A 26,370-nucleotide genomic window follows, 5' to 3' on the forward strand; every position below is an offset into this window, starting at 1 on the left:
TCAAAAGTATTCGGTTGCATATTCTGTATACTATGGATATATGTAGTCTTTTCAGATGCATCCTTGAACCAAACAGACATTTAGCAGGGGAAATACTCAGTAAGCATTAACTATCCTGTCTGTTGCACTTGAAGATAGTAAGAGCTACAGGGGAAATGAGTAGTGGGAGTTGTGAGTAGTGCTACTGGTGGGGATACAATTTCAAGGAAGGTGGCCAGGATCATTCTTGTAGAGAAGATGAGAAAGAATGAGCCATGGAGATATTGGAGGGAAGATATTCCAGGAAGTACGAGAGCCTTAGGTGTAGGAAGTAGGGAGTTGGAAAGGCTGTGAGGTGAATCAAGGATCTGTGTGACTAAGACAATGTAAGCAGGAGAGGCCATTGTGGGGGGTCCGCTCATACAGGTAATTAGAAGACAGATCTTGCAGGGTTTGGATGAAATGGAGATGTGCCATAGTCATGGACTAGAAGACTCAATATTCCAACAAGGTAGATAGACTGAGTGCAATCCCTGTTAAGCTCCCAGAGGGTATTTTTGCAAAAGTTGACAAGCTTGTCTTAAATCTGACTTGGTAACACGAAGGACTCAAATTAGCCAAGACAGTGTGTACAGGTGTGTGCATGAGTGTACATGAGAAGGCCAGAGGTTGACACAGGATGTCTTCCTCATTTACTTTCTACCTTATTTTTTGAGACAGTCTCTCTTACTGGACCTGGAACTCACTAATAAGGCTAAGTTGCTTGGCCAGCAAGCCTCCGAGTTCTACCCATCTCCACTCCCCAAGTGCTAGAACTACAGGTATATGCTGACATAGTCAGATATTTTACACGTGTACTAGGAACCAAACTTAGGTTTTCACGCTTGCATGTTATCATTTTACCAACTGAGCCATCTTTCCCGACCCCGGCCAAGACAATCTTTTAAGAATATGAAATTGGAAGACTTAACCTTTCCTGGTTTGAAACGTATAAAGTTTCAGTACTCCAGACATGGTGATATGGCTTGGAATGGGCTGAATGATGAGTGGAACAGAGTTCAGAGCCCAGGGGATAAATTGGTTTTTGACAAAAATGCCAGCACCATTCATTGAGGTAAAAGTAGTATTTGAACAGCTATTTCTGGGACAGTTGAATATTTTTGTGTACAAGGATCCATTTAGACTCTTAACTTGCATCACACATGAAAAGTAGCTAAAAACAAACCACCAACAACAAAAAATCCATAGACCTAAATATAAGACCCCAAATCAGAAATCTCTTAGAATGAAGTAGAGGTCTCCATCCTGCAGTATTGTGTCAAGCAAAGCTTTCTTGGATGTGACATCAAAATCACAAGTCACCAGTACTTATCCCCTTCCCTGTGAAATGTTCTAGAACTGCACATGTGAAATGGGGTGTGGGGTGTGGGGAGCTTCTGAAGTACTGTGTCTAGAGCCTGGCTGGACACAGCTATGAACACCTGAGGGGAAGAAACGGCATAAGGGATGCATTACCAAGTGTGGGCAGAGTTAGAGAAACTGCCAGAGCAGGTCTAGGCAACACCAGAGAGCTGGAGTGGAGGGGCTGGCTGACAGGAGCTGTGGCTTCTGTGGAGCTCAGCGACTCCATGGGAGCTGCCCGGGAGTTGAGAAAATAAACATCTTCGGCCATTGTCTCCTAGCAAATCCACGTGAAAGCTGCAAGGTAAAGCAGTCCTTTGGGGAAGGAAGTCCATGTAGGTGGCCTGCCCAGTGCCCACTATAGACTAGCTGATTGAAGGTCCGGAGGGACAGATGGAAAATATCCAGCACTTACATTTCCAGGCCTAGTGGTGTAGTGGTTAGGGGAGAGAGAGTCATTAACTTTTATCCTCAAGTGTGCTTATGACCTTCATGATTGCAGAGCTTAGAGATAGCATTTATATTGATATTTTCTTTGCTATCACATGGTTTATAGCCCAACTGGAGTCAATTCTGTAATTGAGTATTAAGTATAACTAGTATATGATTACTTTGGAGTTATTGTGCTACATATATTCAGAGCCAGCGTTTCTGTTTTGTCTCAGGTCCATTTCTCTTTCAGTGTTGTGGTGAGCTGACGACAGGCAGTCCCTAAGGGCAGTCCTTGTCCTGGTGTTACCTAACACCGCATCACTGTGTTCTCCACAGTGCTAGCCTGGGAAGACATAAGTAAGGGGCAAAGGGGGATCTTCAGGTTCTTCCTGGAAATACATAATGAAAAAGTTACAAATACTACTTTTGAGCCTTTTAGGATACGGAATATTTGATTTTTGCCATTTTACCAAGATTTTCATGCATTATTTATTTCTTTGGACTTTATTTCAGTATTTGTTTGATGTTTTAAAGGCCTCAGAACTACCCATGTCACCAAGAACATTCAAAAGAAGTCAGTGATAGTCACTGTCTTCTAGAAACCTGTAATCTGGTTATAGGGAGAATTTTAATTGCACAAGCCTACCAGATGACAAGCCAGTGTTTTACTGTGGGAAATTCGTCTGTCCCACGAGGAAACAAGGGTCCTTGTAAAGCTGGGCTGGGTGACAAGTCCCAAAGCTCTTGCCAACTCACTTATCTGCACTTTGGTTTCCTCTTTGTTAATGTCCCTTTGATATCTGGGCCTCTGAAAATCAAATCACAAGTTCAGAAATACCCCTTGGCTGGAGTTGGTGTGGAAAGACTTCACAGGAATTGTGTTTGCTTTAAGGCGTCTGAAGCAGTGTTTGCCCTTGATTTTCAGAGAGCTTTCCCTTAATACAAGCGTGTGACTTTGATTTTTCACATGGCAGTGACCTCAGAAGTCAAGAGATTTTTTTTTTAAAGGATAGGGTTCAAAAAGAAGTTTAAAAACAAAAGCCTTTTCTGGATGGGTACTTACTGTGACCATGGTTCTTTCAGCTTCTCTTCACTCCACCCTTTAAAAAGTGTAAGCAAGAGTGAAGGCGATCGTGCGTCTGTTAGCATCACCTCTGCAGGAAACACATGAGTTCATGTATCGATTGTTTTGTTTTGTTTTTCTGTCTTTTTAAGACAGTGGTCTTAGTAGATAGCCCAGGCTGGCCTGGAGCTCCCTGTGTGCGCAGGCTGGCTTTGAACTCACGATCCGATCGCCTTTGCCTTCAGAGTCCTGGGATTTCGAGTGTAAGCCACACCATTTGCTGGTGCTGCTGCTGTGCTCTGTTTTAAGCCACACAGTGAAAAGTGGTCTTGAACTGGAGCTCTGTCGCCTCCGCTTCCCAGGTGTTTGGATTTTGGAAGTGCATCTTGTGAAGAATAAGTATAAAACAAGTTATTGCTTAAAATCTTGCTCGGTTGCCATGTTTCCATTTCCTGTGATTACTGTGCCGTATCTAAGCGTGGTAGGAATTGCTGGCTTGTTTGCCTACTGTGTCTGGTAATAAATTTTTAATGATTCACTATATTCTCGGAATGTTCGAGGCAAAATGAAGTTTGTTCTTCGCCAGCCACTTTTTGCTCTGCCTTACTGGAAGCAGCTGGCTGGGGGCGGCAGGTTCTCAGGTGTGGCCGACTTCTGATGGAGCTGGATAAAGTCATTCAGGGCGGGTAGAGGCCCAGAGGCCCAGACTAGTTTAGTAGCCTATTGAACTGTAACCTTTATTGCCTCAGAAGCTAATGAAGTCCCGGAGAAGCTTATAATTGTTATGACAGATTAAGAGCAGGTACCGATTCTGAACATGCAGATTCTGAAAGTCGATTTTTAGCTAGTTCAAGACATTTCTCTATGATATATACATCCATTTGTGTGTGGTATAAACAAGGAGCATTTATGTATGAGCAAAAATGTCTTATTGCCTGTTGTGAAATGTTTTTACTTGAAATAGAGCAATAACACGCTACTGTGTATTAAAATGTGTATATTCAGTGCTGCGTTAGACTTGCGTCTGAGAGCATGGCCTGATTTCTGTTGCTATGTTGCTGTTTTTGCTCTAATGGAGGATTGAAATGGCAAGATGTAGCAGCCAGTACTGAAGCTGCAAGTGCTGTGCCTATGGACTGCCTAGTCGGACTTTTCTTCGAGGCCTCTTTTCATCTTTTTTTTTCTTTTTCACATTTATTGATTTATACTTGTGCATGTACGTGTGCATGTGTGTGTGTGTGTGTGTGTGTGTGCGCGCGCGCGCGTGTGCGCGTGTGCGTGTGCGTGTGTGTGCATGCGTGTGTGTGTGTGTGTGCGCGCGCGTGTGCGTGTGCGTGTGCGTGTGTGTGTGTGTGTGTGTGTGTGTGTGTGCGCGCGCATGCGTGCGTGCGTGCGTGCGTGTGTACGGGGATCAGAGGACAGCTCTCTAGAGCCCGTTCTCTTTTTCTATCATGTGGGTCTTGGAGCTCAAACCAAGTCCATCTCCGCTTCTGGCAAGCTCCTTATTTGCTGAGCCATCTCACTGACCCATTTCACCATCCCACGGCGAGAGGTTAAGAGCATGTGCTCTGAAATCCAGCTGCCTGGGTTCACCTGTCTGCAGGCTCTGTAATCATCTTTGTAAAAGGGAAACTCTGGTACTGTCCAGGTAAAATGCAGAAGGCTTCAGGCCAGTGCCTGGTGGAAAGTGCCGCTTCTTTACACCGTTGGTTTCCTTACCATGTTGGACTGTAAGGATTTGTTTATGTGGGGTTATCATGGTCCTGATGTCTTAATTTCAGAAATCTCTTCTTAGAATTCACAGGATTGGCCACAGAATTGTGTATAAGGGAAGAAGTTGATAAATGTTTTTGGAATGAATAATGATTACACAAATTGAGTATCCAGTTAGGTCTGTCTGTATTTGAACTGAAAGAGATAAAATAGACATTGAGTTCTTATAAGAATCAAATAGATTTGGAGGCAGAACAATAAGTTGAATCTCTGAACTATTTTAATCTCACTTTTCTGTTGGAAAAATAGGTGTTTAGTTAGAATTATGTATAAGGTTATCAGTGTGCATTATTATAAACACATGTATATTATTGTACATACATTATAAATCATCTGTAGTAATAAATCTCGAATGAGCTAGCATAACACTGAGTAGAGGTAGAAATATTGAGATCTTTTCCAGCCTTCAGCAGCACATCCAGTCCTCTCCAGATTCCTGGCTTCAGGAAGGTCACTGTCAGACCCTTCATCAGTACTGTTGTTCAGCTTTGCTGTGTCCTTTCTTCTTCTGGAAAACGACAACTCACTAGGGCTCTCATAAGGACTGTGTAGTGCTACATGGCAGAAACGTGCAGTGCTGCTTCGTATAAGGGCCCAGAGCTGCTGTCATTTTTTGTGGAGAGGGGTGGAAATTTCTTGAGAATGTTCAAGAAATTATGAACTTTTGTTTTTTTAAATATATTTTTATTCCTAGACTCTTAATCTGTTACTCCAGTTAGTAACAGGAGGCTACATTTTCATGTATGTCTAAATGTAAGAAGTTGTACCTTCAAATTCAGTAGGTCTAACTGTACTGTCTTCATCTGTTCCCCTGAAAGTGTCTCCATTCTCTCACTTACTTTGAGTTGAGATTTTGAAAACAGTTCTCTCTCTTGTAGCTAGAGTTTTCCTGCCTGACCCACAGTCAGGACAAATCTCTCTCACTCGCCAGTCCCACAGCTGCTCAGACCCAACCAAGTAAACACAGAGACTTATATTGCTTACAAACTGTATGGCCGTGGCAGGCTTCTTGCTAACTGTTCTTATAGCTTAAATTAATCCATTTCCATAAATCTATACCTTGCCACGTGGCTCGTGGCTTACCGGCATCTTCGCATGCTGCTTGTCCTGGCGGCGGCTGGTAGTGTCTCTGACTCAGCCTTCCACGTCCCAGAATTCTTCTCCTCCTTGTCCACCTATACTTCCTCCTGCCTGACTACTAGCCAATCAGTGTTTTATTTACTAACCAATCAGAGCAACACATTTGCCATACAGAGCATCCCACAGCGCTCTCTCTCTCTCTCTCTCTCTGTCTCTCTCTCTCTCTCTCTCTCTCTCTCTCTCTCTCCTCTCTCTCATCCTCAGATTCTCCCTGCCTCTCATTGCTCTGTTACTAATTACTAATTTAACATGTGGGGGTTTTTTTCCCAGTCATCCTTGCTGTCATTTCTCTTAGACATGACTTAAAGTAGCTAGTCTTAGTTGATCTTCTCTTCTAGACACCCTTTTCTCCCATCTCTCTGTCTGTTCATCTATCCATCTATTCATTATACTGGAAAACTTATTGAGCACCTAGCTTGCCAGGGTCTTTTCTAGTCCCCAGAGATACAGTTTTTGTTGTTGTTCTCAAGAGTGTATATCCCGATTAAGATAAATATTAATCATGGCCTTCTTGATCCTGTTTTTTTATTGATAATGTTCACTGACCCAGTGATTCATTGTTCCATTTTGTCTTTAAAATCTAAGCACATTGTTGATCAATATTTTTATGTTCTTTGTAAGATCTCAGATTTACAGTCAGACCTGTGCTCATCCTTAGCCCGGCACTCTGTGGCTTTTGACATGGTGACTATGTTAGTTATACGTTTTGTTGCTATGAAAAAATACCCAAGGAAAGTAACTTAGAGAAGAGGTTTAGTTTGGTTTATAGTAGGAGGACACAGTCCATCATGATGAGGAAGTCATGGCTGTCAGAGCTTGAGGCAGCTGGTCACGTTGTGTCTGCAGTTAGGAAGCAGCATCAGATGAATTCTGGTGCTCAGCTTCTTTTGGCCCTTTTCATTCAGGTCAGCATGCCAGCCTAATGGAATAGTCCTGCCCACATTTAGGGTGGATCTTCCTACCTTAACTAACCTAATCTAGAAACCGTCTCCCAGACAGACAGCTGAGGTTCTTGAAGGTATGTCTGCTGGGTGCATCCAGCCTCTGTGGAGTTGACAATCCTAACCTACTGTAGCCTTCAATCACCAAGCTTGCCTCTGCATCATTTTGTACTGTTTTCCTTTTGTTTCATTCATATTTATCTTAATTTCCCCATTTGGAATTCAGAAACAGCTGGCTTTAGTTTTTACTTCTACACACACCTCTTCTCTCATGCAGGGCCCAGGACAAAGTCAAAAAGCTATTTATTCTATCCATTATTAATCTTTCTATACAGTGTCTGCTAATGATCATCTCAAGAGATGAGCTCCATGCCATCCCCATATTTTATGGGGACTAAGTCGAGGGTTTTTGTTACATTATTAAAAGCAGAAAACTGATGTTGAGTTTTGGTAAGAAGAACAAGGAGTAGCATGCACTACACTCCAGCAGTCTCTCCCTCTCCTCCCTTTCTGTCAGTATCGATGGAAGTTGAGGGAGGGTAACCCAATCATGAAGAATACGAATATTTTGAAAGTTCAGTTTAATGGGGCTGGGGTGTGGCACAGCAGTTGAGTGCTTGCCTGGCATGTATAAGGCCCTAGTTCAATTCCCAGCACTGTAAAATAAATAAATACATAATAAATGTTTGGCCAGGATATCCTAGCTCCTTAAAGTCAACTAAATTACATTTATTTATTTGTTTGTTTGTTTCTTTATTTATATAAAGTAATGAAAATAGCTTGCCTCAGGAGGCTCACTGCACCTAAACTTTTACTGATTGGTAGAAAATGGGTGAACTGTGACATACGTAGGAAAAGAGAACTATACAAAAGTTCATTCTCAGTCCTTCAGAAAATGGGGAAATATAATGAATAATGAATATGATAAGCTTACAGGGAATTTTAAATAAAGCAGTCATCGTGGAGATGAAAATTTTAAGTGACATGAGTTATGACTCACAGGTTCAAGTAAAATAAACATTAGCATACTATGCATTTGAGACTTGACATTTCATTGCTAAGTTAGTTCTGTGGAAGTGATTGTTCTTGATGGTTAGTCCTTCATCTCAGTGAGGGATCATGGTTGCTTCACTGAGCAGTGTTTTAGATGTGTTCTCAGAAAGAGTGCTTCCTTTTCAAATGGGAATTGTAGGTGGAACTCTGTTCTGTGTAGTTCCACCTCAGTAGTACCATCCACGACTTTCCTGAACTTGGGAGTCCCAGTCACCTCTTTGTTTTCAGGCAGTATCTTAGTCTGTTTGGGCTGCTATAAAAAAATAGCTCACAATAGCAGGAATTCATTTCTCTCATTTCTAGACCAGGGCAGATATCTCAAGACCAAGGCATTAATAGAGTCAACATTTGACAAGGACTATTTCTTTCTTTATAGGTAGTGCCTTCTTGCTGCAATCCAGTATGGGACCAGAGTAAGGCAGCTTTCTGAGGTCACTTGTGTAAGGGTAGTTGTAGGTGGAGGGTTTGTTTGTTTGTTTTTTGAGACTGCCAGCTGGCTCCCAAATAACCACTCAGTGACTTTTTACTAATTATAAATGCATGGCTGATAGCTTAGGCTTGCTACTAGCTGACTCTTACATTTTAAATTAACCCATATTTCTTATCTACCCTCTGCTACCTGGCAGTACCCTTTTTCTACATGACACATTCATCTTGCTTCCTTTGTGTCTACTCGACATTCCTGAGGTTCTGCCCTTCTTCCCAGTGTCCTCTCTGTCTTCCTGTCCCACCTATACCTCCTGCCTAGCTACTGGCCAGTCAGCTCTTTTATTAAACCAATCAAAAGGCACCTTGGCAAAGACACATCTTCACAATGTACAAAAAAATCTTTTTTTCCATAACAGGTAGTAAACATTCAAAGACTGCACTTACTCATAACACCTCACACTGATTATTAGGTTTGTAACATATGAATTTCACGGAGATACAAACATTCACACCATAGCAGGCACCTAGCCATTGCATATGCATGGTGGGTCAGTAGCCAAGATGATTAAAATATCTCTAAGAAATTAATCCTTTAGCTCTTTGTATATACAATTATTTCCCATTATAGTTTGTTTTGAATTTGGTACATTTATGTTAGTAGCTGATATGTTACTTGGTTCCTATTGGGAAACACACACACACACACACACACACACACACACACACACACACACAGTTCTTAGAGGGAATGGTAAGGAGAAGATGTGCCTTGTGGGAGAAGACTGTAAAGAAATAGAAGATGGTAATGCAGTAGTTTTAAAAAAAACTCTTGGCCTTGTTTTGTAGATTATACAAACAGTCTGGTTGATTCATTATCAGTGTTTTAAAAAAATAAAAGGTAGGACTGGAGAGATAGCTCAGCAGTTAAGAGCACTGGCTGCTCTTCCAAAGGTCCTGAGTTCAATTCCCAGCAACCACATGGTGGCTCACAACCATCTGTAATGAGATCTGGTGCCCTCTTCTAGCATGTAGGCAGAACACTGTGTACATATTAAATAAATCTTAAAAAAAATAAAAAATAAAAAGGTTGAGGAGCTAGAAAGGTGGCTTCGTGGTTAGGAGACCTGGGTTCAATTCCTAGCACCCACATGGCAGCTCACAGCTGTCTATAACTCCAGTTTTAGGGGATCCAGCACCATCAGACAGACACACATGCAGACAAAATACTAGTACATATAGAAAAAAAATGAATGGATGGATAAATAAATAAATAAATAAATGGTCATACAACAGAAAATATGTTGCAAGAAATTTTTCAGTAATTTTGCTAGGTGTACATTGGATCATAAAGTGAAGTTATTGTTACAGTAGTTTAAAGTTTTTAGGTAGTTAGCGAGATGGCTCAGTCATTGAAGTACCTGCCTAAGCTTGCATCCCCAGAACCTGTGTAACACCATGGAAGAAGCCAGGTGAGGTGGCATTCAACTGTAGTCCTAAGGATGGAGAGACAGAGACAGAGGGTTCCTAGAGCTCACTGGCCAGCCGGTCTAGCCAAATCGGTGAGCTTCAGCCTCTGTGAGAGATCCTGTGTCAAAAACAATGTAGAAAGCAATAGAGGAAAACATTCAGCATTGATCTCTGGTTTACACACACCCACATACACAGTGTGAAGCCATCATTATAATAGACTTTCCAATATCTAGGAAAATAATATAAGACTATATATCCACTCCTAAATTCTGTATGCATTTCATTTTATTTCTTGGTATATGTTGTGTGTTTGTATGCACATGGGCATGAGGATGCAAATGCCTTAAGAACATGTACAGAGGCCAAAGTTGACACTGGTGCCTTCTATCATGCTTACTTTATTTTTTGAAAAAACCTCTCACTGATCATGGAGCTCATTGATTTAGCTAGGCTGCTGGGCCAGTGAGCTCCAGGGATGGCCCTATCTCCACCTTTTCCTGGTGCTGGAGTTACAGAAGCTTGCTGCTGCACTGGGCTCTTAGGTAGGTTCTGGAGATCCAAACACAGGTCCTGGTGCTGTGCAGCAGACATTTTATCTCCAAACCTTGCTTTTCTGATTTTTAAATAATTTTGAACGCTAGCAATGCATCTTTTCTCAGTTAAGTCTAAGCTCCTTCAGCCATCTCATTCAGCTTTATAAACATCTTCAGTTCAATCATATTTGCATATAAATAGCTTTCAATGTTTTTCTTTTAACAGTGACCCTTTGCACTTCTATTAAATGTGCAAGCAGCAGCATTAATGTTTCTATTCTTCCCACTTTCAGGAAATACAAGTGTAGCATTGTATCAGTCATATATTTGAGGATTGGCATGTAATTTCATTGAATGAATTTCTTTGAAAAACAGATGATTTAGGATAGTGTTCTCTATTACTGTTTGAAGCCAAAACTTCCCAAGTACTGTTACTCCAGACGCATTCCTCAGTAACTGCTAGTGCTGTGTCGTTCTGTGCCAGCAACCCTTCACAATTATGAAGGTGAAGTCAAGGCGTTGCCAAACACCCACTGGAGTTTTGAACTCACATTACTACACCATACTACTGTTTGTACCAAATTTTGCTTTTTTTTAGCAAGCCTTTCTATCCCATGAACTAATTTTCACTCCCTAGATTCATATAATTTTGTATCAAATTTAGGCAACAATGGCCTTAATAATGGCATTTTTTTATTTAAACCCATCATGCCCTTTAACTACATTCATTCCCTATTGTGTTTTTGTCTTTCTTTTTGCCCTCCTGTTTGTGTTCTTTCTCTTCCCAAATAGTCCTTTTCTACTTTCATGGAGAGAGAGGGAGAGGGAGGCAGAGTGAGTGTTCCACATACAAAAGAAGCATGCAGTATTTGTCTGTATGGTTCCGGCTTGTTTCCCTTTATGTGATGGTCTCCAGTCTCACCCACCAAGCAATATAATTTTATTCTTCTCTGTGGTTGAATAAAACTCCATTGTGTATGCATCTTCATTTTGTTTGTTTGTTGAGGGACACTAGACTGGCAGTCATTTTGCTGTTGTAAATGGAGCTACAATAAACATGGATCATCAAGGGCGTTTGTTTGTTTACTTGTTTTCTGGTTTTTTTTGTTTTTGTTTTGAGACAAGGTGTGACTGTGTGGCCTTGGCTGACCTGGAACTTGCTATGTAGACAAGGCTAATTCACCAAGGTGTCTGCCTCCTGGTTGCTGGGTATTAAAGGCTCACATCCCCACAACTGGCAGATCAGGTATTTCTGTGTGTGCTGACATAGATTCTTTTGTGTATATTAGCAGGAATGGTATCTTCAATAACATTGCCGGAAACATCGAACATGACCTGATCAGAGCTGTTCTTTCTAGGGCTAAGGCCAAACTGATTGTCCATAGTTAGTGATTGCTGATTTCCTCTTATGGCTATCTCCTGTTTTCTTCGGAGTGCAGACTGCCTTTCTGTCTCCCTTCCCCTCGTTCTCTTTGCTCATTCAGAACTCTTCGATCTATTTGTCTTCTTTTTGATTCAGTGCATTTTGGCATCAGACACATCTTTGTTTGAAAGTCCAAGTCTGGCTTCGACCAGCTGTTTGTAAGCATTGGACCCTCTGTTTTCACGTGGGTGAAGTGTGCCTCCAGTTGTGGGTGTGTTTTCACGTGGGTGAAGTGTGCCTCCAGTTGTTGAAAGGATGATAAATGGTGCTGGTGGAGGCGCTGGTTACCGAGCCGAGTGAAAAGGTCACGGTCACGACAGGACCCAGTGTTAGTTTTCAGAGCTTTATTAGGAGGGAAAAGGGGGGGAGGGAAAGAGGAGAGCCAGGCCTAGAGAGAGAGAAAGGTGGTGGGAGGGGGAAGCAGAGCAGAGAAGAGAGAGAGAGCAGAGAGAGAGAGAGAATGGGACTGCGTCTGGCTTTTTAAGGTGAGTACGTAGTCGCCAGCGCACACTGATGACAAGACATAAGACCCCAAACTGCGCATGTGCAGGAGTGAGGGCAGGATCCTAACATTTGTAGGTGTGTTTTCACGTGGGTGAAGTGTGCCTCCAATTATAGGTGTGTTTTGAAGATTATTTACTATAAATGTATAAAACCGGGATGATGTAATGTCAGCTTATCTCATCCCACTCCCACACTTAATGTAATATTTGATTCCAATCACTTGGAGAAATAAATAAGATTTTAAAAGGTTGGCTAAAATAGCAGTAGTTTAGAAAGCACTGAGTACCCTAATAAAAGCAGCCAAGTGTAAGCAGTGGCTCTTGTTGATCTCTAAAAGCTAGTGGTAATTGGTACCTCACTCCAAAACAGCAACAACCTCCTCTCTCCCCATTCTCTCCTTTGATTGCATTTCTAAGTTTTTGGTCCTTAGGAGTGATGCTGTCAGTATTTGCTAAACTTACTCCTTATTTTAATTTTGCTCTGCCCTCTTGAGGCTTTTCCAGAATATCAGGCCCTGGAAAGCATAGGGAATTTTAATAGGGATTCTGTTACACCAGAAAAGGGTATTGACACAACCTCCCTTGAGAAATCTTATAATTTATAATGACTAACTTGAGAGTGGAAGAATTAGTCCTCCTTGGGGATGAGACCCCTAATTGGTTATCCAATATCAAGTGGTCAACCTGTTATGCCCAGATTGTGGAGACCCCTAAAAGACCACCATGGAGACTGAATCCCATATGTAAAAGCAAAGAGCCTTTATTTTCAAGCTCTGAGCTTGGTCTTTCTTGTCTGTCTGATGCAGCAGTGAGAGCAGAGAGCCCTGAGTTCAGGCAAGATGGAATTTTTATCATAGCAGAGGTTGGGGTGAGGGGATTTCCAGGGTTCAGGACCCTAATTGGCTGACATCTGTCTAGGGGTATCTGTAAAACAGAAATAGGTGTATGGTAGACTCAGGGACATCTGGCCACTTTATCTAATGGTTGGGATGTTTGGGATGTCAGGTGCTTCCCCTTAGATGTAGGCCCTCCCTGGGTGGGGTCAGCTTATGGCTTTTCCTGGGTCTGGGTGTCGCCTGCCAGTAAGCCTGTCACAGAAGCTGTGTCTGGACCTCTAGGCCTGCCATGGCAGCTGTGTGGTCAAGCTGTTTTGGGTCCCCCACACAACCTTGAAATCATATACATACAATCAACACTGAATTAATTCAGCAGGTTGTATTTATGCATATATGTGTGTATGTATGTGTGTATATATGTGTGTGTGTGTGTAACAATAACAACTAAAGAAAAAAGGATAAAATTGAGAGCACTTGGGGAAAGGCTGGAGGGAGGAGGAATAATGTAATCTTTTAATTAAAAATTATCAAGAAATAATTTGGAATGCAATTATTCCTTAAGATTTCACTTTACTTGTGAGGCATTAAATGAAAAATCTGGTAATTTCTTTGAACACAAGTTGCATGCTTTATTTGCAATACCAGAAGTCCTTGAACTAAAATGCTTTCTCAACTATACATATTCATTCCTTTTAAATAAAGTATAAATTATTTTGTCATAAGCCCTGATAGAGTCCTTGGATTCTTGTTTGGCCCCTGCTATCCTACCCATAATTATTTTTTAGTTTTAGAGTAGCTGTGTGCATTAGACTGTCTATTTTAGACAAATACACTACTAATAAGTGCAATGTATAATATGGCTTTAAAATGTATGCTGAGCATGGTGGCATCCTTTTGTAAGGCCAGGACTTAGAAGGTTAGAGCAGGGAGGATCAACAGGCCTAGTCCTGGGCTCTATGAGGTCCTATCTCTAGAGAGTAAAATAAAGTTTTAAATCCACAAATGAAATTCCATTAACTGTATGCATGTTAAGGCTTTGCTATTTTCCTAACACCTTTGATTTCTGTGCGAAGCCAAAACACAGCAGTTAATTTCTTACGACTATAATTTGTTAATAGTAGTTTCATATTGATTAGTGTTATGATTTTTTTCAGTAGTGCCTTGCCTATTTTGTAAGTTCAAATTATGAAACAAATCATTGTATAAGCAATTAAATTATAAAATTTCGAAAGAAAATTGCTACTTCTGAGTTTTTGGTAGAACATCTATGATTGTCTGGGCTTCCCTAGATGCAAATGCATGGCCTTTCAGTTTACCTGCTACTTATTGCCCCGGCCAGCGGGGTCTTCAACAGGGACCTAAAGGGAGGGCCGGCAAATGAGAGGGACAAGAGACACAAAGAATGAGAGCAAGACAGGACGTCTGATCAAGCTCCAAAATTTTATTTTACTCTAAGACATATATAGGTAGGCAGAGGGGGTTGAGAGCAGGAAGGGACTTAATTATGGGGGTTGCAAGCAGGAAGGGACTTAGTATTGGGGGTTGCAAGCAGGAAGGGACTTAATTATGGGCTGTTTAGCCAGCAGGAAATGTTGCTCTGAAGGTTATCTATCTGCCCTTGTCAAGCTGCCTAATTGCTTAACTGCAGCTCATTCACCTGATATCTGAGAAGAGGTTCTGGTATCTGTGGGAAGAGGTTCTGGTGCTATGGAGACTTAAGCAAGGCCTAGGTCTAAGAAAAGAGGAGAGAAGCCCAAATATGGCAGCATGTATGTCAAGGGTCACTTAGGCTTATGGCTCCTGTCAACTTACTACGTGTATGCTCTAACCCCTCACTTCCCAGGATCCTATGCTGATGGGGCATGAGTATATACAACTGGAGGGGATGCACGGGACGTAGCTAGTGGCTGGACTCTCAGATTGGATCTAAGGTCTCTCCTCACATGCTCCTTCCATGAGGGAACATGACAGGCCTCATGATGCTTAAGTAATCCTCGGTGCTCTGACTGAGGTAGAAATAAATGGCTGTTGTGTGGAAACACAGGGTTCCATGACCATCCTCCTCCTCCTGGTTAAGTCTCTTCAAGGAACAGTCTTGGGCTTAGCCAGTGAGTGAGCCTGGGTTCAATCCCATCACCACTCAAAATAAAATGACTTAAAAAAAAAACCAGAATATTTTTGATACAATGTAATGTTTGAATATTTTCTATAAAGTATTTCTGAGAGAAACTGAAATATTCCATGAAGAGGAAGTGAAAAATTATTCCCGTGACCATCAGGCACATTATGGAACAAACTCAGAGTATCTATATGTTTCTACTAGAATCAGGTTCTCCTTGAGTTCACCGGCAAGGCCAGAACCATGGAAGGGGCTGGGCAGTGCAAAGTGCCGTTTCTGGCTTTGGATCAGTCACCTGACAAGCTCTGTGATGTTATGGTGGTCATGTATATCCTGGAACTCAATTTCTTTGTCTGTAAAATAAAAGATTTGAATAAAATGATACCAAGCATTGATATCACTTAGAAAATGATAGATTTGGCTCAATGAAGTCAAAAAGTAAAATTTACAAGCTTTGAAAATGAATGTGCTCTGGGGGAAAAAGAGGGTGGGGAGAATTAGGCTCTCTTAGTTTCTGTTGTTTTAACAAAATATGTAAGACTGGGTAGCTTGTAAAGTGTGGGGCGTTTACCCACCACCCCCACAGCTTCCCAGAGTTTTCTTGAGTGCGAGCAGCAGGAAATATTAGATAGAAGGATTTATAGCGGAGAATCTTGTGGAGATAAACAGATAGAAAATAAAGGATAGCCTCGAGAGGGCCTGGAACCTATTCCAACGGGCCCTGACTGTCTCTGGTCCAGGGTTTTTATAGAGACGCCAAGGGGTGGAGCAAAAGACCTCCTCCCCCAGCACAGCCAAGTGCAGACCATCTCAGACACCTGCACTCAGGCCCGTGGTCCTGATCATCCTCTATTCGGACCTGCTGGGTAAAGCCCAGAACAGGCTCCCACAGTAAAGAAAATATATTTATTTGGCTTATTGTTGTGTGGGTTGAGAAGTAGAAGAATGTGTCATGAGCATCTTTGTTCCCTAGTGGCCAATCAAAGAGGATGAGTGGGAGAGTTCCCTTTGTAACACCCACGCCCAAAGCAGCCCTGATTCGTTAACCTGAGTGGAGACTCTTTAATGTACTCCCTGTGAGCATCTCTTAGAGTTCTAACGCTTACTGCTCTCACAATGGAAATTAACTTTTGAAAAGGGTTTGGAAGGGACGTTCAAACCTTAGTGAAGCCCACCTTGGGCCAAGTCCAGATGTACTGTCCTCATATCCCCAAATGCACAGGAGACGCAAGAAGGGACAGTGTGTGTACTTCAAAAGGAAATCAGGAGGTAGAAAGTAAGCCAAGTTTGAATACAGTTTATACTCAGAGTAACTCTTTACTCCATAAAGGAAACAGTACTGGGTACTGGCTGGCTTGGGAGTTATTTTTCTGCATCTGTGATTCCATGATTTCTTGAAAATATCTATCTATCTATCTATCTATCTATCTATCTATCTATCTATCTATCTATCTATCTATCTATCTATCTATCTATCCATCCATCCATCCATCCATCCATCCACCCATCCACCCACCCATCCATCCATCCATCCATCCATCCATCCATCCATCCATCATCTATCTATTTAATGAATGCTCTATCTGCATGTACACCTGCATGCCGGAAGAGGGCATTAGATCCCACCACTGTAGAAGGTTGTGAGCCACCATGTGGTTGCTGGGAATTGAACTCAGGACCTCTCGAAAAGCAGCCATGCTCTTAACCACTGAACCATCTCTCCAGCCCTCCATGATTGTTTTTATGTATTCATAAAAAATTTTTCATTGAGGTGAATCATGGTTATAGAAGAAACTGGCTACTTTTTCAAGATGGCAGGAAGGATACTTTTTCCTTGTCTGTAAGTTCTATTGTGAAACTCTAGGTCAAAACTCTAAAAGGTCATACATACCTAAGAGCTTTGGAGTGCTTGAAACTTTTGGAAATAGTGGAAATTGTTCTTGTCAGTTTTTCTGTTTGGTGTTTACTTATCAGAGAGTAGTGCACAGAAGGCCTGTCTTGCTTCTCTTTCTCAGAGGTTAACACTTTTGTAGAAACAGTAGGTAGGTTTCTACAAAATGATACTTGTAGCTGTGTGGTCACTACACCAGTGTGTGGGTTCACACGGGCCCGTGGAATGAAGACACAGAGGCATCTTAAGAATGAATCTAGCCTATCATGGCTGCAGGGGGGTGTAGCCTCGAAGGACTGAAGCACTAACCCTTTGCTTAGGGCAGTTGTATTTCTCTCCAATACAGTTTAGCCAGTTAATTTCCATATGCTCAATACAACTTGAAAAGGGGCTCCCAACAATACAATGCCAAGTGCAAATTCCTCGATTTCTCAGGTACCACGTTTTCCAGGTTTCCTGAGTCAAGTTTTGCATAGGCCTTTATATCCTTGGGAAACTACAAGACAGGATTCCCATAGAGGGCAGGAAGGGACACAGAAGGTGTCTGCTAAACAAAAGACGGATTAGGGCTAGGTGCTGCTCTCTGGAGCCAGGCCAGGTGCAGCGCAGCAGGAATACCACCACAGATACAGCTGTCAAATTACTAAGGAGAGAAAAGATGTTTCCTACATTAGTGACCATACTCTAAACTTGCTAAGTTCCCAAGTGTGGGATATTAAAACTTCTAGCAATGGAGTGGCTCAGTTGCTTATTGATAGTTTTTAAGGAAGCCTGACTTCAGAACAACTGTGAATTGTTAAAGTAGTCAGATCAGGAGCTCATGTTCCAAGATTGCTGATTGAATTGGGACAATTGAATGGCCATGAAACAAAGATTAAACTCACCTTTGAAAGACCTAAGTTTATTTAATCAGAAACTAGCAGGACAAATTTCTAAAGGGAATAATTCATCATAATAGCAAAGATTGGCTTGTGTAAATATTTGGAAATCCTCCTTTTCTTTTTGTACGACTTACATGAGTGCTATGTGTTATGTGATGGTGATAAAGTTCTTTTCTTCACAGAACCAGAGTGAGAGGTTCGCTTTCATCGCAGAGTGGTATGATCCCAACGCCTCACTGCTCCGACGCTATGAGCTGCTGTATTACCCCGCAGATGGATCTGTTGAAATGGTAAGTGAGGGCTGGAAGGATGGCTCAGTTGGTAAAGCACTTGCTCTGCAAGCGTGGGGACCTGAGTATGATGCTCAGCAGTCAGGTAAAATGTCAGGCATGCTGGTGCCTGCCTGTAACCCCAGCCCTGTGGAAGCAGAGATGTGGGGCTTGCTGGCTAGATGGTCGAGCTGAATGGGTAAGCCCCAGGTTCAGTGAGAGGTCCTGTCTCAAAAGGCAAGGTGAAGTGAACCAGGTGTGGTGGATCACATCTTTAATCAAGCAGTCGGGAGGCAGAAGCCGGGCCAGTCTTTGTTTGAGGCCAGCTTGGTTTTCATAGTAAGTTCCAGGCCAGCCAGGGCTAGGGCTACATAGTGAGACTCTGTCCTAAAACAAAAACAAAAAAACCCTCCCGCAAACAAAAAGCAAAACAAACAAATAAAAGTAAGGTGTACAGTTCCTGAGAAGAAGACCTGAAGTTCACCTTTGGCTTCCGTGCACGTTCTTGGAAGTCTACTCATACATGGGAGCTCACACACTGATAGCAAAGCTATTTCATATGGGACAGGAAGAAGAATAAGACTGCCTTTGATGTGGTTGATTTTGAAATTGCATTTGAAGGTATATTTTTTCTTTTTTTAATTGAAAATAATTTTTCATATAATAGATTTTGATTACAGTTTTCCCTCCCCCAACTCCTTCCAGATTTTTCTCACTTCCCCACCACACCCTTTCTTTCTCTCTTTCATTAGAATATAAACAGACATCTAAAACACAAAAATAAAAACAAATCAGAATATGACAAAAACAAACAAAGAAAAAGCCAAAGGAAAAAAAGCACAAGAAACACATGCAGACACTGAGATACACGCATTCACTGTACACAGGTGACCTGCCTGTGAGATACGCTGACGCAATAGCGGCACAGAGGTGTGGGAGTAACCAACCACTATCTGAAGAGATAGTTCTATTGGACTTCTTTTTTTTTTCTTGGTGTTCATTAATATATCAGTACATAAAGATAACTTTGTGCAGGTATTTTTTTTTTCTGAGTTACATGGCAGACAGAATTGTACCACATAATCCAGACTAGCTTCTCACTTGCAATCCTGCCGCATCTCAAATGGGGTTATAAATGTGCGCTTTCACACCCAACCTTGTTGCAGATTTCTAACCGAAGTATTTCATAAATTTTGACATTAAAAAATACAGGAACAGCTTAAACTTGGTGACATTTGACTGCAATTTCAATACATGGAAGGCTGAGGCAGGAGAATCACCAGTTCAAGGTCAGCCTGAGCTTATACTAAGACCTTGTCTCAAAACTGACAGACCTACCTAGAGAGATCTCCTAGTGGGCAATAACACTGGCTGTGAAAGCTTGAAGGTCTGAGCTTGAACATCGAGCACCTACATGGTAGCTGGGCCTTGTTCCATGTGATTACGCCACCATTGAGTAGCAGAGACAGGCAGCTCCCCAAAGCTTCCTAGCCAGATAGCCTGGCTTAAACAGCAAACTTCAGGTTCAGTGTGAGACCTTATGTCAATAAAGTAAGGTTGAAAATGACAGAGGAAGACAACAGACAACCTCCTCTGGCCTTCTCATGTATACATGTGGGCATGCACACCAACCTACATGTACATGCATGAACAGCATATACTATACATACACGCACACAGAGGTAGATAGATATATACAGAGAGACCCCAAACTAAAGTGGGACAACTGGTGTTTTGGGTTAATCAATATTTGATAAGTGGTTATAGATAAATGGTTATTATAGTCATAGATATTATTATTGAAAGTTGGTATCTATATAAAAAGCCAAATTGAAGAGGATCTAAGAGGGTCCCTTTCTTTGCATTCCTTCAATGATAATCCCTTTAAAAAGCCAGCCTATTTGGGAGTGGAGGGCCTAGAGAGATGGCTCAGTTAAGATGCTTGCTGCTCTTATAGGTCCCAAGTTTGGTTCCCAGCACCTACGTTAGTGTTCACAACAATGTAACTCCAGCTCCTGGCAAGCCAATACCCTCTTCTGGCTTCTGCACTTGTACTCATGTGTACATACCCACACAGAGACACACAAATATACACATGATTTAAATAAAATACAATTTTTAATGAGCTTATCTAGTATTGGAATGTGTATGTAAAAATAAGGAATGTGAGAATCTGACTGTCTCTAGTTCATAGGTGCTGAAACAGCTTGGCTAAAATAAGTCTATTCAGGGTATTTTAAAGTATATATTTTTATTATTATTAGATTGGATTTAGAAATAGATATTTATAGTATAAAATATGATTTATATGTGTAGTTAAAAAGTAAAAGGGTGTAGTTATTTTTGGTAAGATAAACTGAAAACTGTTTCTACCTCCCAGTAAGGGTAACATTCTTTATAAGTATTTCTCGTTGTGTTTGGTTTTAGCATGATGTAAAGAATCGTCGCACCTTCTTAAAGCGGACCAAGTATGAGGACCTGCGCTTGGAAGATTTATTTATAGGCAACAAAGTGAATGTCTTTTCTCGACAGCTGCTGTTGGTTGACTACGGGGACCAGTACACAGCTCGCCAGCTGGGCAGTAGGAAAGAGAAGTAAGAACAGCCATGTCATCTTTTGCATTGAAACATTACATGTGACTCTGGCTGCTAACTTCTGATTTCCCGTTTCTCGATTGGGTTATCACAGCATACTCTTTTCTAGTGACCCAATGTAATGTTACAACATTTTTTGAATAGTTTGGAACTGATCTGGGATTTGTTCCTGATCAGAATAGCAAAGTGATATCCATAGTCTTGGGAGGTGACTATTTTGGGGGCGGGGGGTGAGGGAGGATGAAAAGCTTTTTACATACTCTATCATTTTTTTTTTATATTTCTCACTAAAATCTAAGACTATTTGAGCATAAACTCTTCTTCCTAAGGATAAGCCTGACTTTGGGAGAAAGGAAGTAACGATGCATGAATCACTGTAATGTCAGAAGACAGTGAAGTTATTTCTTGTGAAAATGAAGGCTTTGTGGAGTTGTTTGGTCTTGATGATAAAGGATGGATTGAATTATCACCCAGTTAGATGAGCTGGGGGGAAATTCGGGTCAAAGGAATGAGTACAAAGAAAGACACAAAGGCAGGAAGTCCTGTCTTAAGTTGAGAAGAACTATTATTTATTCTGCTTGAATAAGTTGGTGGCTACAACTTATAAAAGTTTAATTCCTAAAATAATGATCTGAATAATTATGGTGGCAGTAGGTATGACTAGGAAATAAAGAGTGAGTGTGATTAGCAGAAATGGAGTAATGCAGGCAGGAGATGTAGCTTGGTTGGTAGAGTGTTTGTCTAGAATGGATGAAATCCTGAAGGCCTGGGTTTGAGCCCAGAACTGTATAAAATTGGGGGTGGTGGCACATATATGTCATCTCAGCACTTGGGAAGTGGAGATAGGAGGATCAGAGTTCAAGGTCAAAATAGATTACATAGGGAGTATAAGGTCAGCTTGGATTACATGGAACCCTGCCTTAAAAAATAAAATAAGACAAGCAATGGTGGCGCACACCTTTAATCCCAGAACTCGGTAGGCAGAGGCAGGCAGATCTCGGTGAGTTCAAGGCCAGCCTAGTTTACAGTGAGTTCTAGGATGGCCTGGGCTATTCCACAGAGAAATCATCTCTCAAAAAAAATCAAATTAATTAATTAATTAATTAACAATAATAAAACTCCAAGACAGTCCAAGTCAAGAATGGAAGATTTAGAAACTTCTGGGGTGAGATGGTGGATGAGAAGCTGCTTCAACATGATGCAGTAAGTAAAACAAGCCAAGATAACCAAAGAATAGAGGCTGTTCCAAAGAGAGAAGATTGGGAGAACATCGGAAATCACAAAGAGGAGATAGCTTGCTTTGGGGAATTTTATTCAGCTACAAAGAGTGAAATCTACAAGAAAGTGGATAGAACTGAAGGTCATTATGTTAAGTGATATAAGCCAGACTGATGATAGATATCATATGCTTTCTTTAATAGGTGGAATATAGGCAGATAGATGGGTGGATGGATAGATAGATAGATAGATAGATAGATAGATAGATAGATAGATAGATAGTGTGTAGAAAGGGAACTGTGGAGGAGAGAGGACTGAAGAGAGTAGGTAACAAGAGGGCATAAAAGAATATATATGTCACCAAAACAGACAGACTGTTGGGGGCAAGGGAATGGGACTAACAAGAAATGAGTCACCATTGGGGAGGGCAGAGGAGTATAAAAAGGAACAGAGTATAATGATACGAAAATGTCACTATGAATCATTATTTTTTTATACTAACTAAAAAAAAAATTTAAAGAAAATGATGTCAACTGTGAAGTGTGGGGAAATAGCAAGTGCAACCCAGTAGGGGGAGTAGGCAGCACCCTGCTGCAGTGTGGCTCCCTGGCAGGGCTGGCAGGAAGGGGTGGGAGCAGCGAGGGACCGGAGCCTCGTCCACATTTTCAGCTGGGTGGCGCTGGTGAGAAGACACAAGCATTGTCAAGTGGCACATATATTAACGGAAGGGGGCCACCTGAAGAGGGAGAGACAGTAGGGGTGAGGAAGGGCTGTAAGACGAGCAGAGTCCAGTGCTGTATGAAATGATAATGCCGTGGTGAAGCCCATTGCCTTGTGCAATAACTAAAATAAATTTTAATACCTGAAAAACAGAAAGACATGAGAATGAAAACACAGGAGGCTGGATGAGACCTGGAAGTGATTCTTCTCATTCTGGTTTACTTTATTTTTATGTCTTTTAAGTCATTGAGCAAATCTCTTTCAACATTGCAGTGCCTAACTTGTGTCAGCTGAGTGACTTAATAAACTACAAACTCAAATGTATCTGCCTTTTTTTTTTTATTTCCTTTCTATCCTCAAGTTATGGCTTTTGATCTAATTGATAAGGAAGTTTAAGTTGCTTGTCACTAATGTGATCTATTATTGATCTTTATTCATAGAACTAGCATGTCCAGTGAGTGTTGACGACATGACTGATTGATAAAAGACGATGAATGGGAAAATGGTAAAAGAAAAGAAACTGTAGGGGAAAACTGTGATGCTGAGAAGCTAGTCTGTCTCTCTTGTTCACAACTGTCCTACAAATATTTATTGAATGAATGAATGAATGAATGAATGAATGAATGAATGAATGGCATTACGCCATTGCAGATGCCTGGTATATAAAGGAGCAATGTCACTGGCAGGCATTCCTGCCTTCCTCATCCCTCCCTCCTGTTGCACTTGCTTCTTTAGTTAGCAAGTTATTCTAACAGGTGCCTGAGACAAGGCATCTTATGAAGAGGAGAGGTTAACTTGCCTCATCGTTCTGGAGCTTTCATCCTCTGACTGACTGACCTCGTTGTGTTGGACTCCAGCAATACAACCCATTATGATGGGGTATTGAGTGGTGGAGGAAGCTGTTCACCCCAGGACAGAAAAGTAAAGAAGGGTCTGCTGTCCTAACTCCTCTTCTAAGTTGTGACCTAAAGACCTCCCAGTACCCGCCTCCCAAACACAAAGTTCTACAGGCTTGGGACTAAGCCGTTATACATGGGTCTTAAGGGACAACTGTCCAAGGTATGGCATGGCTTTTCTATGAGGTGGATAAACTGTAGCACAGAGCCCTACGTGTACCTTTTATTCTTATTTCCTTATTGTTTGCCATCCTGATTTTCTTCAGTTTTGATTTAGAAAGAAACAGAACCATTGAAGATGCAGCTAAAAAAAATTAAACTTTATAGGAAAAAAATGACTTAATAATCACTTTCTTCTGAATATTGATTTCCAGTGTTATGAAAATGACATTTTAATTTTCAGTGTCCACATTTATAAATTGCAGTGTTCTGAGAATAGATTAAATGCATTGGAAATGAAATTTTAATTCCTTCATCTTTCTTGGTTCTGATTTTGGAGCTGTATTATTTGAAAGATGTTTTTTGTACTTATGTAGTTATTATTGTAGTACCTAACATGAGGGATCATTGTTGAAAGTTAAGCTGTATGTTTAAAAAGTTCCAAAAACTACTTAACTCAAAATGAAAACAACAACAACAAAAAAAATCAGTCAAGCCATTTCTTTAAGCTACCAAAATAGCTGAGTGCCTAATATCTGTGTTATTAGCCCCTATAAAATAGGGTGTTTGGGTTGTTTTTCTGTGACTTCATTACCCTTTCTTTACAGTCCCTTTCTAATTCTTGGGATGGTTGGAAGCTCAGTGTAGGGATTGGTACACAGGTGGTGATGGCCAAACGTGGACTGCTTGCCTCGAGGGAGCCCACCAAAGCAACTGTAAAACTGGGCAAGCCCTACAGTACTAGACCAAGAGGCATCATTGATTCTTAGGAGATCTGGTGTTAAGTCTGTGAGAGTAAGAAAATAGCACCTATAACTCCGTGTGTGCGTGCATGCGTGCGTGCAAAGATCAGAGGTTGACATTAGGAAACTTCCTCTATCACATTCTGACTTATTTATTCAGACAAAGTTTCTCACTGAATCTGGAGCTCACTGATTTGGCTAGACTGTTTGTCCACCACGCACCAGGAGTCTACCTATGTCCTCCTCCCTTGTGCTAGGATTACAAGTGCACAACTACCATGCTCAGTTTTTAACATGGCTTTCAAAACTCAGGCCTCATGATTGTGTGGCAAGCACTTTACCAACTGAGCCCTACCTCCAGCCTCTATAATCCCTTTGATGAGTAATAAATATCTATAGCTTTCATTCATCATGGAGAGTGATATATTCCAGTGTCCTGGCTAGTTTTGTGTAAACTTGACACAAGCTAAAGTCACCTGAGAGGAGGGACCCTCAATTGAGAAAGCTAAGATGAAGTTGTAAGAAAGCCTATGAAGCATTTTCTTAGTTGGTGATGGATGGTGGAGGGCCCAGCCCACTGTGGGTGGTGTCATCCCTAGGCTGGTGGTCCTGGGTTCTACAAGAAAGCAGGCTGAGCAAGCCATGAGGACCAAGCTAGTAAGCAGCACTCCTCCATGGCCTCTGCATCAGCTCCTGCCTCCAGGTTCCTGCCCTGTTTGAGTTCCTGTCCTGACTTCCTTCAATGATGAACAGTGATATGGAAGTGTACGCCAAATAAACCCTTTTCTCCCCAACTTGCTTTAAAAAAAATGATTTATTTAGTTTTATTTTGTGTACATTGGTGTTTTGCCCACCTGCATGCATGTCTGTGTGATGTTATCCAATGCCCTACAACTAGAGTTACAAGCAGTTGTGAACTGCCATATGGTTGCTGGGAATTGAACCCAGGAACTCCGGAAGAGCAGCCGGAAGTGCTCTTAACCACTGAGCTATCTCTCCAGCCCCCCAGCTTACTTTTTGCTCTTGGTGTTTCATCACAGCAGTAGAAACCCTAACTAAGACAGCTCTTTGTCTTAACAGTCACTGTGATGGGCACTTTGCATACTCCTCTCATGACAAGTGTAGGTTTTCATTTAGGCTACCAAAGGTAACCTGAGAAGTTGGGATTCATAGTCTGACTGGAGCCAAATAAAAATAAAAATGGTCCTGACAGTTGGCATTCCTGTCTGTTAACTCTGATTTGTGAGTAATGAATGTTCTTAGCTGATTCTATAGGATGGTCAAGTATCTTGACCAATCACACAAATAGACAGTAAAAGGAAACAAACTCTGTTGATTTTATTACTCTAAAATGTGTCAGTTTTCTGCTACACTTCTAATCCATATGTTGACAAATACTGTTGAGTGGGAATGAATTTTTCAACTAGATATATTTTAATGTGAATAAACATTTGAAGTATTTGGCCTTTGTAAATATGGTTAATAAAATGCATGTAGTAGAATATATTCCACTGACTTAAATTATTTCTCCATTTTCTCTTCTCATTCTTTTTTTAACTGCAAATGGGTAGTAAATAATAGCAGTTATTTGGGTGTCTTAAATAGGCTCCTGAGTCCAGGAATTTTGGCTGATTTTATGTTTCCATTGTCCTGAAAAGGTGTGTGAGCATTCCGAGCTGCATTTAAGGTGGTATCTGTGCTTAGATGGTGTTTAAGGATGGCTTTCTGGGTGCAGGAGAAAGACCTAAACCTCCTTTGAATGTTTAAGTACATCCAAATAATTGCAAACGTTTGCTTAACTCAGGTGTTCATCGTTAGCACAGTCTGTCCATGGGCTCTCTTTTCCCCTGTTAACACTGGGAGATTCTGTTCACTCCTCTGATGCGGCTGCATGTTTTGTCCAA

General features: G+C 41.3%; 1 protein-coding gene across 5 annotated transcripts in view; it reads left to right on the forward strand.

Moving 5' to 3' along the window:
• Positions 1-26,370, forward strand: part of Nme7 (NME/NM23 family member 7) — a 153,824-nt gene that overhangs the window by 12,073 nt on the left and 115,381 nt on the right. For all 5 annotated transcript variants that reach the window (XM_076547889.1, XM_076547890.1, XM_076547887.1 and 2 more), the window contains 2 exons: positions 18,050-18,157; positions 20,564-20,730. In XM_076547889.1, the coding sequence (XP_076404004.1) occupies positions 18,050-18,157; positions 20,564-20,730 (275 nt within the window). The remainder of the gene's footprint in view (positions 1-18,049; positions 18,158-20,563; positions 20,731-26,370) is intronic.

Source organism: Peromyscus maniculatus, chromosome 11, assembly GCF_049852395.1.
Source record: "Peromyscus maniculatus bairdii isolate BWxNUB_F1_BW_parent chromosome 11, HU_Pman_BW_mat_3.1, whole genome shotgun sequence".
Classification (NCBI taxonomy): Eukaryota; Metazoa; Chordata; class Mammalia; order Rodentia; family Cricetidae; genus Peromyscus; species Peromyscus maniculatus.